This window comes from Vicia villosa, unplaced genomic scaffold (assembly GCF_029867415.1).
Source record: "Vicia villosa cultivar HV-30 ecotype Madison, WI unplaced genomic scaffold, Vvil1.0 ctg.000256F_1_1, whole genome shotgun sequence".
Classification (NCBI taxonomy): domain Eukaryota; kingdom Viridiplantae; phylum Streptophyta; class Magnoliopsida; order Fabales; family Fabaceae; genus Vicia; species Vicia villosa.
In genome coordinates this window covers 42,229-55,798 of record NW_026705109.1, presented here as the reverse complement: position 1 = coordinate 55,798, position 13,570 = coordinate 42,229, and the positions used below count along the sequence as shown (strand labels likewise).

At 33.2% G+C, this 13,570-nt stretch overlaps 1 protein-coding gene across 1 annotated transcript; it reads right to left on the bottom strand.

Annotated features, from left to right (window-relative positions):
• Positions 1-295: 295 nt before the first annotated feature.
• LOC131626056 (phosphoribulokinase, chloroplastic) lies at positions 296-2,702 on the bottom strand. Its single transcript, XM_058896872.1, has 5 exons — positions 2,022-2,702; positions 1,607-1,691; positions 1,430-1,514; positions 872-1,116; positions 296-770 (listed from the first exon to the last, which is right to left on the bottom strand). The coding sequence occupies exons 1-5, from the start codon at positions 2,585-2,587 to the stop codon at positions 519-521; spliced, it is 1,233 nt and encodes a 410-aa protein (XP_058752855.1). The 5' UTR covers positions 2,588-2,702; the 3' UTR covers positions 296-518.
• Between the last annotated feature and the right edge of the window lie 10,868 nt (positions 2,703-13,570).

The following is a 13,570-nucleotide window of genomic DNA, read 5'->3' as shown; positions in this document are numbered from 1 at the left end:
ATCATCAAAACCAGATAAACTAATAGAACCACATTAACAAATTCCTTAACATTGCAATATATCCAAGAAGTGGTTGGTGGATGCCAGATTACTTCTTTGATCAAATAGGCTTTAGGGAGATGAAGATTGACACAAAAAGCTTTTAAAATCACAAACTCAAAGATAGAACCAAATGATCATGCTAACCATTGAATTTCAATTTGACTTCTTGCTATCAAATCTTCTTTAGCTTTTGCAGTACCAAATGACAACTATGCAATTAATGATGGTAGAAATAAGAAAATGCAAGACCAGATTCAAGATGCAATTGGACATGAACATAACTGAAATCTCAGTCCTGTTTCCCCTCCTCTATATTATAAGTAACAACATATTACATTACATAAATAAATACAAGCAAGAGTCTTTTCATACACAAAACAACATACAGTACACAAAAGTAAGAAATTATTTTTTTAGAATAAAATTCAATTACTCCCTTTTCCAATAATATTATGTATTTATAAGCCAACTTCTTCCTAAGCTTTAGCAGCTCCTACTGGAGCCTCAGCCCTGCTTGCTACTATCTGCTCAAACAAATCTCTTATCTTCAAACCAACTATGGTTTGGAAGAGACCTGTTCCGTTGTTGCTACCAGGGAAATCAGCATGCTTCAACATTTGTTGAGTAACTTCTCCATAGAATTTGGATGATAAGTTGCTTAAATGGCTCTCAACATATATAAGTTCATCTAGTCTGTCAAATTGTCCATCCATTTCCACAACTGACACCTATTTCGCGAAGAGATTATCGAAAAAAAAATAAGAATATCAAAGACAAAAGAATTTATATATTATTTTGAACAATAGACTAGTTGTTGATTGATATATACCTCGTTTCCTTTGTAGGTTTCTGGTCCATAGAAGAATTTGATTCCGGGGTAAGAGCATGTGAGTTTTCTTCCACATGGTATCCATGAAATAGTTGAACCTTCGTCGAACAAGTAAACTGGGCTAAAGTATTTGACACCCTCTTTCTGTATCAACCTTACTCGTAAAATCTTTCCCTCGTTATCATCGGGGATGAGTTGAGTTGGTAACACTTCTATCACTGCATCTGCATATTGCTTTTGTGGATCTGAAAATAGAAGTGCACAAGTTAATCAACTCATGCATATGAAGCACGAACACAAGACACGAACATTAGAAACAATACTGATACGTTGACGCTAATGATTATTTAAGAAAACAAAAATGGTTGAATGTAACTACATATTTCATGTCATTTGATCAAACTGGATCAGTGTCAGACACCAGACATATATTTGAGCAAGACGATTATAAACAAAATATTAATATGTTTCTAATTTCGTCCTAAATTGTTTTAGTCAATAAAATTAGAGATCAATTTCAAGTTGAAAGAAAGAGTTGGAATATTAATTGATTATTACCAATAAAAGCTTCAAAATCAGGCTTTCTTGCTTCAATGCTAGCCTTGATACTTTCAAGACTGTGTCCACGTTCTGCCATGTCTCTCTGAAATATTTGTCAAATAATGTTAATCCATAATGAATGAGAAACATCACAAATTTACCTTTGAATTTTACAGTTTTTAACTCTTGAATTACCTGAATTTTCCAAGCAAATTTCACCTCATTACTAATGTCTAAGTAGATACTGAAGTCCAAGAGTTCTCTAACTCTAGAATCATACCTGCATGCAAGGAAAAATCTCAAATTAATAATCAAATTATAAGCTAATGAAAAACTACATATTTAAAAGCAACACATTGATATGTCACTTTATTTTAGTATATAGTAACAATATTGGACCCATACATGCATGTTGGCCCACCACACATATAATGATAGATAACAAATTCCCTAGCAAATTCCTTGGCCACACAATCATAAAAAATAGATAAGGTATATCAAACATCCATAACATCCTCACATCATGATTCTCAAGATTCACAAGAAAAACAACTAATGACTAATATTAAAAAACATGGTTACTAAAAATCTAATCATTAGAGATACTTACATTGGATGAAGACCTTCAATGACAAGGATTTTTGGTGGTTTAATAAGCTCAGGAGCATCCAAAAGACCAGTAACATGATTATAAATAGGTTTTTGAACAGATTTTCCATCTTTAATAGCTTTAACTTGTTCATACATGAGATCAAAATCATTAGCTCTTGGATCAAGTGCAGTAACACCTTTCTCTTTTCTACCAGTTCTATCCAAAGAATGATAATCATCCAAACATATCACAGTGGTTGTGTCACTTATAAGAGTGTTTGAATCAGGATTACCACCTTTTGGTGGCTCAGCTGCTCCTCCAAACACACTTGTGAGTCTTCTCATGAAAGTGCTTTTTCCACAGCCTGAATCAGCTGCTAGACCTATCACAATTGTCTGTGAGTCTCCTGCTGCACATGTTATCAAGTATCTTTTGTTGCTGTTTGCTCTTCTGTTGCTGCTTTTCTTGTTTGTTGTGAAGAAAAGTACTTGTTTTTGATGGAAGGCAACATTTGCTTTTGATGATGTTGGAGTTGAGATGTTTGTTCTTAAGGATTGTGTTGAGTAGACAGTGCAAGCTGCCATTGTTTCTGAGAGATTTCTTTTCTTTTTCTCTCTCTTTTTCTAAGTTAAAGAAATTTTTGAAGAAGAAATGAGTTTATGTTGGATAGAGGATTAATATGATAAGGGACATTTATTCTAAGAAAAAGTTTGGAACACATAAAATATATGAGGTGGAATTTAAAACCAAAACAAAGGGAGTTAACAGAAAATAAATAGTGAAAACAAGAGGTTTTTTTAAATAAAATGAATAATTATTTTAGTCCCTCAATATGTGAGAAGTTGTCATTTTTAACTTTGAAAAGTATTGTATAAATTATTTAATTAATCATAGTTTAATAATGACAAAATTTATATATATTTTTATGAATTTACCATGACAAATACATAATGAGACTACTTTAACCACCATTTAAATGTTACAACTATGATTACTATAGTTCTATGTATCAAATTACAAATATATTTCAAAATTTTCCTTTTATTGGTAATTTTATATACTTAATTATTCAATAAAAAAATATATTTGAAGTGTAAGTTAATTAAATAAAAACATTCTAAACATAATTTATTTTACAAAATAAATAAATACATATATATTTTTTAATAATTTTAATACATTCAAACACTATATTGATAAAGCTTTACACACAAAAAATGGCTGTTAACCAATTTTTTTATTTATTGTTTAATGTTTGTGTTTCTGTGACTACCCCTAGTTTTTGTGACAAATAATGTGGAAGTGCATGTAGTGTTAGAAAAACAGGAATTTGAGTGGTGTTAGTCCATTGTAAAAGGATATAGTAGTCTTTTTAGATTTTTCTTCTTTAAGATAACACATAAAAGGACAAATAATGACACTAGATATTTAAACCTATATTAGCAACTTGCTTAAAAACAATAAAATTGATGAGGTTATGGCATATGTGTGATAAAAAAGCAATATAGGAAAGGTCCTTTGTGGTTAGTGCATGGATACTTGACATGCCACATGGCATAAATATGGTGGATATTTGAAGATGAGGGATAAAGGGTGTGGAATGAAGTAGATTTCATGGGGAGGTTATGCCATCCAACTCTATCTTGGACTCTATGAGTATGTGTGTGTGAGAGAGAGATTTATTAATTGCTTCAATTTTTGTTTTTCTTTTCTTTTTTTAAGATGAAACTGTGGACTCTTGTTATTAGAAATTGGAGGCTGTGTTTTTATCAATCATAGGACCACATACACTTTTCTTCATCCAAAATAGTGTCACAAAAAGATGTGGAGGTTGGTTCTTAAGTTGCATGTAGTATATTCCAAATGATCACAATAGTAAAGTGTTATTTTATCTAATAGGAACCAAATGGTCAAATTAATACAACTAACATAGTGAAAGTACTATTAAAGTATTTTTCCTATTTAAATACTACATACTACGTGACATGTATAAATAGTAACATCTAAATATTAACACCAACATAAATATCGACAATATATTCTAACACTGTATAAAAATATATTATTTTTAATTATTAATATGAGAAAAGAAATAATAAAAAATGTTGCACAAAAAATTGTATAAAAATACAGTATTGATTATTTAAAAATATGTTCAAATAACATTTCTTATAAATCATTTAAGTTGAGTATAAATAACTTCACTAGGTGTCCGATTTTATTGAAGTTTAATTCAAATTCAACATATTTAGTTTTAACATTTGTATTTTAATTTATTTGAGTTTTATTTAGTTGTTTATGGTGGTATAAATATTGAACTCAAAAAATTATTGTTGAGAAGTTATTGTTGTAGCAATTGAACATTCCAGAAACCTCGACACCATGAGAATTGAAGAGATGCAGAGTAGTCTAGCAGCACAAGAGTTACGTCTGATTGAGAGAAACTCTGAAAGAGAGGTAGAGCAATCTCTAAAAGCGTCTTTAGGTAAGAAGTATCAGAAGCAGTCTTGGTCAGAGGTCAAGAAAAGACATGGTGGTTCTCAGAAGTCATAAGCCTCAAACTCTAATGAGAAGAAACATCAGAAGGGAAATGAGAAGTTTGACAAGAGAAAGGTCCAGTGTTATAACTGTAATAGGTTTGGCACTTTGCTACTGACTGTTGGTCAAATAAGAAAAGGAAGTCAGAAGAAGCAAACATAGCCAAAGGAGATTCTAATGATGAACCTGTGTTATTAATGGCTTCTGAATCTGATAGAGGATATCTGGCAGACTAGAGGTAAATAGACATTGTCTTCTCAAATCATCTAATAGGAAACAAACAAAGGCTGATTGATTTTGACTATCGAAAGAAGACAAAGATCAAATGAGTTGATGATAAGTATCTTCATGTTGAAGGAATAGGAAATGTCAAAGTTAGAGTGAAGAATGGAAAAATTGTTTGAAACAAGGATGTTTGGTATTCTTGGTTTGAAGAGAAATCTGATGAGTGTAGGTCAGCTAATTGAGAAAAGTTTCTCAGTAACTATGAAGAAAAATTTCTTGAAGTTGTATGATTCTGAACAGAAGCTGATTATGCAATATGAGCAGAGAAACAATAAAATATTTAAGGTGAATGTGGAGACAAATGAAACAATGGCTTAGTGCAGAAGGTAACATTGGATTGTGGCACAAGAGATTAGGGCATTTGAACTTTAGAAGCTTAGGGCATCTGAGTGCTAAGAAGATGGTACATGATATTCCTAAGATTATGAAGCATGAGAAGTCATGTGAAATATGCATGAGAGGCAAGCAACCTAGATTGTCATTTTCATTATAAGTGGCTGAAGAGCAAAGCGTGCTTTGGGAGTAGTGCATTCGGATGTATGCGGTAATGCGGGCCATTTGAAGTACCTTCACTTGGAGGAAACAAGTATTTTGTTGTGGACGAGTTCATAAGAATGACATGGATAACACTCATCAAATTTGAGCATGAGGTGTTCGTTGAGTTTCAAAAGTTCAAAGTGTGAGGGATGAAAAACATAGTGGTGATGCAGGAGGTGAGTACAACTCTATAGAGTTCAAGAAGTAATTTGAAGAGAATGGAATTCAGCATGAGATTACTGCTTCATATACTCCACAATGTCTCTAGTTCAATATCAAACATTTAAAATATTATATCAAAAATGAGTTTTTTTATCAATTTTTTTTAAAATTCCGACATCCCACATATATTACTAAATATTTTAAAATATTTTTAAAATTTTCAAAACAAAAGGTATTATCATCGAATCAAGATTAGTGGGAAGTGCCATGACTAATTAAAAGGGAGTCAACCGATTGATAATTGTTGTTTTCTATTATTATCAAGAAAACTCGTGTATCCATTATTCTACATAGTGAAAGATTTTATTGAGTTATATCAAGGGGTGCCAAAATGGGTCGTGGCCCACTGGACAGGCCCACGCACCCGCCAAAAAATGACGGGTTGGATTGGGATTTTGGGCCCGTCGCTCGCGAAAGCCTGCCCCGCAAAATCCCGTCGCCCGCCAAACCCCGCTGCTCCACCAAAATTCTTCTATTTTAGTTAATTCTAGTAATTTCAATTCTTGATGATTTTATTTTAAATTTATTTGTGAATATATGCAATATTTTTAAGTAAAATTCGTTAAAAAAATGTTTTATAAAAAATTATTCTAAAAACTATGTGAAAAATCTAATTGAGATGTAAAAAAAAATCTATTAATTTATTTTAAAAAATAAAAAATAAATAAAAAATAGGCGGGCAAGTCCGTCGTCCGCCAATCTGCCACCTTAGCGGGGGCGGGTTAGATTTTTATGTCCATTTTGAGCTGGCAGACTTGTCCGTCCTGCTTTTTTATTTTTGCGGGCATATGGCAAGGCGAGCAGCCCGCTTTGCCACCCCTAGTTATATCTCATAGTTTTTATTCTCTTATTTTAATAAAAGTTTTTTATATTAAAATTTCATTATTTTAGTTATTAATTTTTTTGTAATTATTAGTAAAATTTAAAAATAATATTTTTATCTGCTTATTTAATTGGACATTGTTGAAGCACTAAAGCGGCAAGCAACAAAAGTTTTGAAAATATTTATCCGGGAAATTTATCGTCTCCACAGGGATCAGTACATTGAACTGCCGTTCAACAGTTTCCAAAGTTATGTGTTTGGATTGAATTGTTTAAAGCATAAGAACATAAATGTAAATATCAACACAAATATAATTCATTTTTCAGAGAGAAGAAACTTATCAAGCTTGCATATAATCTACTTCTCACAAACTTAAACTTATCGACTAGTTATACTCAACCTACATTACTCGTCAGTATCATCCAGCATCGCTCACACCCTAAGTCATTTATAACCCAAAGTAAAGAGAACTACTATATCATCTCGGCGACGATCTCTCATCCAACCTCAACAACACATAAGACATCCATATCATTTGTACCGACAATCTCTCAACCCACACATATAACACGAAAGCATTAAGCTTCGACACCCATAAAGATTGTTAGCTCTAAATCTATCTCTATAATCTAGAAACTAACAGATAATCATCCTAGATAAGGATTCGAGCAGTATATGTCTATAACAACTCACCCCGAGCATAAAGAAAAAATCTAAGACAACAATCAACACAGATTTGTAAAGTAGATTAAATATAACGCCATGGCGATAAATATAGATGAGTTCAAAGTAAATACATATACAAAACCTAACTAAGAGAGAATACACAAAGAGGAAGAGAAATGAACCAAAAATCTACCGGTTTGTTAGTTCCGATCGATGATCAATCCACCCCTGTTCATCCGTATGCAAGCTCTGAAGTTGTTTCTAAGCCTCAATCTATCAAAAAATGATGTTGATGGTGTTGTGACTCAAAATACTCAACCCATAACCTAAAAATGTGATTTTTGCCCCTTTTAACGTATTTATGTCCTGCCAGATTCGTCGGGCGAACTACACCAGTAGCAACATCAGAAAATTCTACACTGTTTCAACCATAACTTGAGAATCGTAACTCCGATTTGCGCACGGTTTGAAACGTTGGAAAGCTTATTCAATTTCCTATCTAACCATGAATAAATATCAATCAAATTTATGATTTTTTTATTCTTTAATTTTGAACCTTATTCGTTGATGAGTTTGTTTCGTTGCTCAAAATCGTGCGTTTGAAGCGGTGTCTTCAATACTTTATTGCTCATGCTCCAAATACGCATCAATACCTATAAAATGAATAGAAAACTATCAAACAATACATAATTGAATCGAAAACTTGATTAAACACAAAGTATACGTATTTATGTAATATACACTAAAACGCATATAAATTAAGGGAAAAAAGAAGATAAGTGCCGCAAAACTATATATAAAAATAACTACAATTTCAAACTTATCAAACATATATGAGAACAATGTAATTTAGCAAAAGAATAATTGTTATGCACTATTAGTGTAAAATATTTTATACACAGTACATCACAATTATTTACAAGTATTATTTTATATGTAATTAAAGAAAAAGTTAAACATCTACAAAAATTTAACAGTTATAATTTATTGATAGTATAAAAAAATTATATTGTTACTGTATTTCAATTAAATTCATTAAAAAATCTAACAAAAGTTAGCGTAAGTTAATTTTTATAAGTTGCATCTATGATAAGTAAATCGATGTTCCATCATAGTTGGAGTATTTTAAACCAAGTTTTCTTCTTCAAATGGCATAAAAGTAGAGCTGTAAAATGGGCCGGTCCGGAGTATTTTAAACCAAGTTTTCTTCTTCAAATGGTATACAAGTAGGGTTGTCAAATGGGCCGGTCCGGCCCTGCCTGCTTGTTGGAGCGGTAAAGCGGCAAGCAACAAAAGTTTTGGAAGTATTTATCCGGGAATTTATCGTGTCCACAGAGATTAGTGCTACTGAATCGCCGTTCGACGGATTCTTAGTTATGAGTTTGGGTTAAAATGGGTTTAGAGGGTAAATGTGGAAATTTAACTTATGAACATAAAAAGAATTCATTCTTGATAGAGAATAGCTTATCTAGTTTGAATCTAAACTACTCCTCACAAACTTAGATTTATCACTCCGCCGTACTCAATCTACAATACTCGTCAGAATCACCACATATCCCTCACATCAATGTCCATGTCTGCAACACCGACAGAGTTCAACTATATTGCTCTTTCGACGATGTCTCAACCGATCGAACAACACAAAAGCATTAAACTCAGATATTAAGTGGATGTTTACCCCAATCCTATGTCTAGAATCAAAAGCTAACAGATATCCCCCTAATCAAGATTTGTGATGTCTATTTCTACAACAACACAAATCCAAAACATTTAAGCAAAAAGATCAAGGAAACACCGATTAAGATTTGTAAAGCAAACTTTATACAACTAGTAGAAAGAGTAATAAACATCCATGGGTTTAGAGTATTTACATACAAACTCACCAAAAGAGAAATACAAATAGAAGAGAGGAAGAGGAAAACCAAATCTTTCGCGGTGTCAATCACGAGCAAAGAAGCTTCGACTCCAGATCATCCGATTGCAAGCTCCAATGGTGTTTCCAAGCTAAATCTACCCAAAAATGACCTAGGATGAGTTGGGGTTCAAAAATACCCAAATCATAACCTAAAAAATCTGATTTTCGCCTATTTATGCAATTTTGAGTTATGTACAGCGCGCATGAGCGCGCATCGCGCCCAACCTGCTGACTTGAAAAAACAGCTCTTAGTAAAAATGACGTAACTTGAGAACCGTAACTCCGATTTGCGCCCGGTTCGAAGCGTTGGAAAGCTTATTCAATTTCCTATCTAACAATGAATAAATGGCAGTCAAATTGATGATTTTTATCATCCTCATTTTGATCCTTAGCCACTGAATGAATTGATTTCGTCGCTCAAAATCGCGCGTTTGAAGCCGTGTCTTCGACACTTTATTGCTTATGCTCCAAATACGCAAGAATACCTACAAAAAGAGTAGAAAACTATCAAAAAGTATAAAAGTGTATTAAAATATATCTATTCACAAAGTATACGTATTTATACACAAAATGGGGTATTATTCGAACGGTATTAACAAAAAGTATCGATAAGTGCAACAAAACATATATACAAAATAACTACATTTTAGCACTTAACAACTCTCCCCAACTTGAATTTGTTTGTCCTCAAACAAGGCCAAACACTTAAAGAATCAAAAGTAAAAATCCAAAGAATCAAGAATCAACAAGATTTGGAAAAACGAAACAATTGTACGGTTCAAAGAAAAACACACAAACAAAGTAAACACTTACCACAATCCTACAACGAACATGAAAATAAAACGAATCATAAGTACAAAAATCATACAAAACATTCTAAAACAAAACAAGCTCAATCACGAATCACGCCTAGCAAAAACTCATCGGTAGATGAAAAACACCGAAAGGTGAGGACTTTGAACACTCATCCAACAATCTTGCAAACAAAAGACAAAATTATGCATTCATCTAAAAATAGTATTGAAAATGCAACGACACGAATCACAAGGGCTTTCAAGGTTGTAATGTGGCTCGGTTAACAAACAAGTGATAAGTCCTAAAGCTAATTGAAACAAAAACTTGCCTAAACCTAAGGGAGTGATTACTTCCACAAAGTTTCAAACAATACAATTCCAATCCAACTTTCTTCTTCATCACAAGTTTCACACCAAACACAAAACTTATTAACACAAATCTTTATTCCAAACTCTTTTTTGTTATGTTCTTTTTCAAACTTTTTCTCTTTTTTCTTTCTTTTTCTTTTCTTTCTTTTCTTTCTTTTTCACATTTTTTTCTTTTTCACATTTGTTTTCTTTTTCTTTCCACAACCTCATACCAATCACAACATAAGCAAGCAAACATCCTCTCCCCAACTTGAATTCAACCATAACATAAAGTGAATACTCCCTACTTTCTAAGGCAAGGTAAAAACACAACTAAACATCATAGTTAAGAGTCAAGGAAAACAATCAAAATCCATAAAAAAGGTGAACTATGTCTCAAGTTCAAAAACAAAATGGACAATGACAAAAAAGCTCAAAGGGGTTACAAATGGTCACACACTCACAAGGTAAATTGACATTTGGCTATGGTAGTTGTGCTCAAAATCAAACAAGTGTCTTGATCACTTTCGTGCATTCAAAAAATCAATACAAACGAAAGATTAAACATAATAATATCCAGTTAAAACAAGAAATGTCGGTCACTCGCATATATACACAATGGAAAGCCACCTCACATTTATGGTAAAAAGGGAAAACTAATTGTGATTCAAGTCATGAGCAAGTTATGCAAAAAGAATGAGTAATATGAAATGTGTACTAATGAAAAGTCTCCTAAACATGCTATGCTATAGAAAGCGATAAACAAGTACCTTTGTTGCACCCCAAAATTTGCCCTCTTTGTCTGTGCTATAAGTTATGGATGGCGTTTATTTCGTCGTCCAAAAAAATTGAGAAAATAAGAAAGAGTTTCTATTGTTCGAGGTCATTAAGTCAACATGCTTGTAGGGTGAATTGCAAAGGAATAAATCATGGTACCTGGTTATGGGCTTGAAGAGGACGTTGTGTTCAAGGCGTCATTTTAGTTTCAATTTCTTGGTGATTTATCGTACAAGTTTGGTTTGGATCAGAAATTGAATTGAATTAGGGGTCTATTGGAGTTTGCAAGCGGATTGAAGTTTATTCACTAAAAGAGTATCCATGCAAGTGTTGATTCAAATATCATTCATTTAAAGTCGAGATTTACGACTGTTTGACTCAAGTTCAAGATTCAAGTTCAAGAGCTTTAATGTTCATTTACATATGCAAAAATCCAATTTCTACATTTTTAAGTTCATTCACCAAACTTACAAACTTACAAAATTAAAATATCCAAATTTCTTTTTAATTGTCCATTTATCATTCATTACAAAAAATTCAAGTTCAAAAGTCATTATAAGTCATTTGCCATTCAAATGTCCATTACAAAAAGCCCATTACAAAATTACACAAAAATATTCTCAACCCATTATTCTTAATCCTATTCCACATTCTTCAAGCTGGTTAATTTGATTCATTCTTCTACAATCTTTGACTTTCAGATATACCAGTCCATAAAAATTCATGCCTATCAACTTGCAGCCAAAGATCAGCCCAAACCGTGCTGCACCATGAAAAAAGACCAAACCGGTTTCGGTTCGAACAAAAGTTAACTTGCAGCAAAAGTCCCTGTATAAAACCGAAATCAGAAAAGAAGAGAACTCAGGGAGTATAACAAGAGAAACCATAACAGAATCAAAAGGAGGAAGCATAACAGAATTTTGGAAATCACCTCTAACAGAAACGTAACAAACTTGGAACGCTCCTTCAACCTTCTCCTCTCAATCTCAAAATCGGAAAACCGAAAATCTCTTCCCAACTTCCCAATCTTTCTCTCTGAGTCTCATCCTCAAACTTTCCAGAATTTTCATCGTCTCTACAAAAAGAATCATCACCATAATCGATCTTCAATCTCCATTCTCGCTGCAATTTCATACACAAAACTCAGAAAAAGAAACTCAGAAAAACCTTCATCTCTTGAATAAACTCTTGGCTCTGGATCTTCTTCACCATTTCACATTCACCAAGAACAACGCAGAAGAATCTCTGCTCTCTCTTCGAATTGCTTTACGTCAACGCTACAACAAATCTTCGATCGTTCTCTACTGAATATTCAACCACAACAATCACGTCTCAAAATGAAGAAAAAGAAGATAACAGAAGCCATGCAGAGTGTAATTGAAGGAGCAAGAGATTGAAACGATACCGGGATATAACAACTTCAACATTAACACCGCGTTTGCCTTCAGTACTCTTCAATTCACTCAATCGAATCCTCAGAATCACAAGATCTACGATCTCTTGAAACTCCAATTGTCCAGAAGAAATTCACAACGAATCTGTATCAATCTCAACAATCATCTTCAATTCATTATTAGATATTCAGAATCAAGCTTCTCCAATCTTCGATGACTCGGTATCACGCAAGAAACAGAGGTGAATCGGAGAAAGTGAAAGAGATTGAAAGTCGAGGTTTGAGAGACCGAGACCGGAGAAGAAAGTTTGTTGAGAGCGCCGCCGTCATAGTGAGTGAGAATCGGAGAAGGGAGATCCACCGCGCCGTTGGCGCCGTTCACGAGCACGAGAGAGAGCGCCGGAGGTTTGACCGGAGATGGAAAGGATCACCGCCGCCACCGCAGACGCGGATTCACGAAGAAGAAGAACAATTCTGATTTTCACGTAAACACATAACCTAGCCCCTCTTTCAATTTCCTGTTTGAATTAGCATGTTTAATTAGCATAATGTTTGAATTAGGTATTAAATCTGATGATTAATTGATAACTAGTGGAGTTAATTTGGGGAAATTTGAATCAATTTTACTGAAACGGATTGAGAAGTTTGAGTACAAAATCTGACATTGAATCAAATAATCATTGTGGATCACACACCATGGGCCTGCAGCGCCCGTTTTCCTAGACTCACCTCCCCTCTTTTAGATCATAAGCGAAAATCCTTGGGCCTCACACTGTTTTCAGACACTGCACCCCCTCAATCATGCATCCCCATCTCATTTTTGGCTGTTAGAAAGTGCACAAAAATTACCTTGGGCTATAACTTTGGGCCTGCGAATTATTGAACCATGTACATCCGTTTTCTATATGAACCCCCTGTGTAGAATGTTTTCTATTTTATATTAGTTTTTTTAGTTTATTTTCTATCTCTTTTAGTATGATAAATCATTGATATTTTCGTTATATTTTGACATGATAAAAAATAATCAAAAACATGTAATATTTCTTTGTTAGATTTTAATATTTTGTACATAGTTTTGTTCTTATTCTTAGATAAAAATGCCATAAAAAAACAATTTATTCTTGCGAGATTTTCTTTTAGAATTCATTTAGAATTTAATTGCTAGTTTTTCTATGGCGGTGCGCGTTTGCCTTGTTATTACTGATTTGTTTGCTGAGATGTGCGAGGTACTTTGAGATAGTCTTCGATTGTGATTCGATTGCTTCGTGT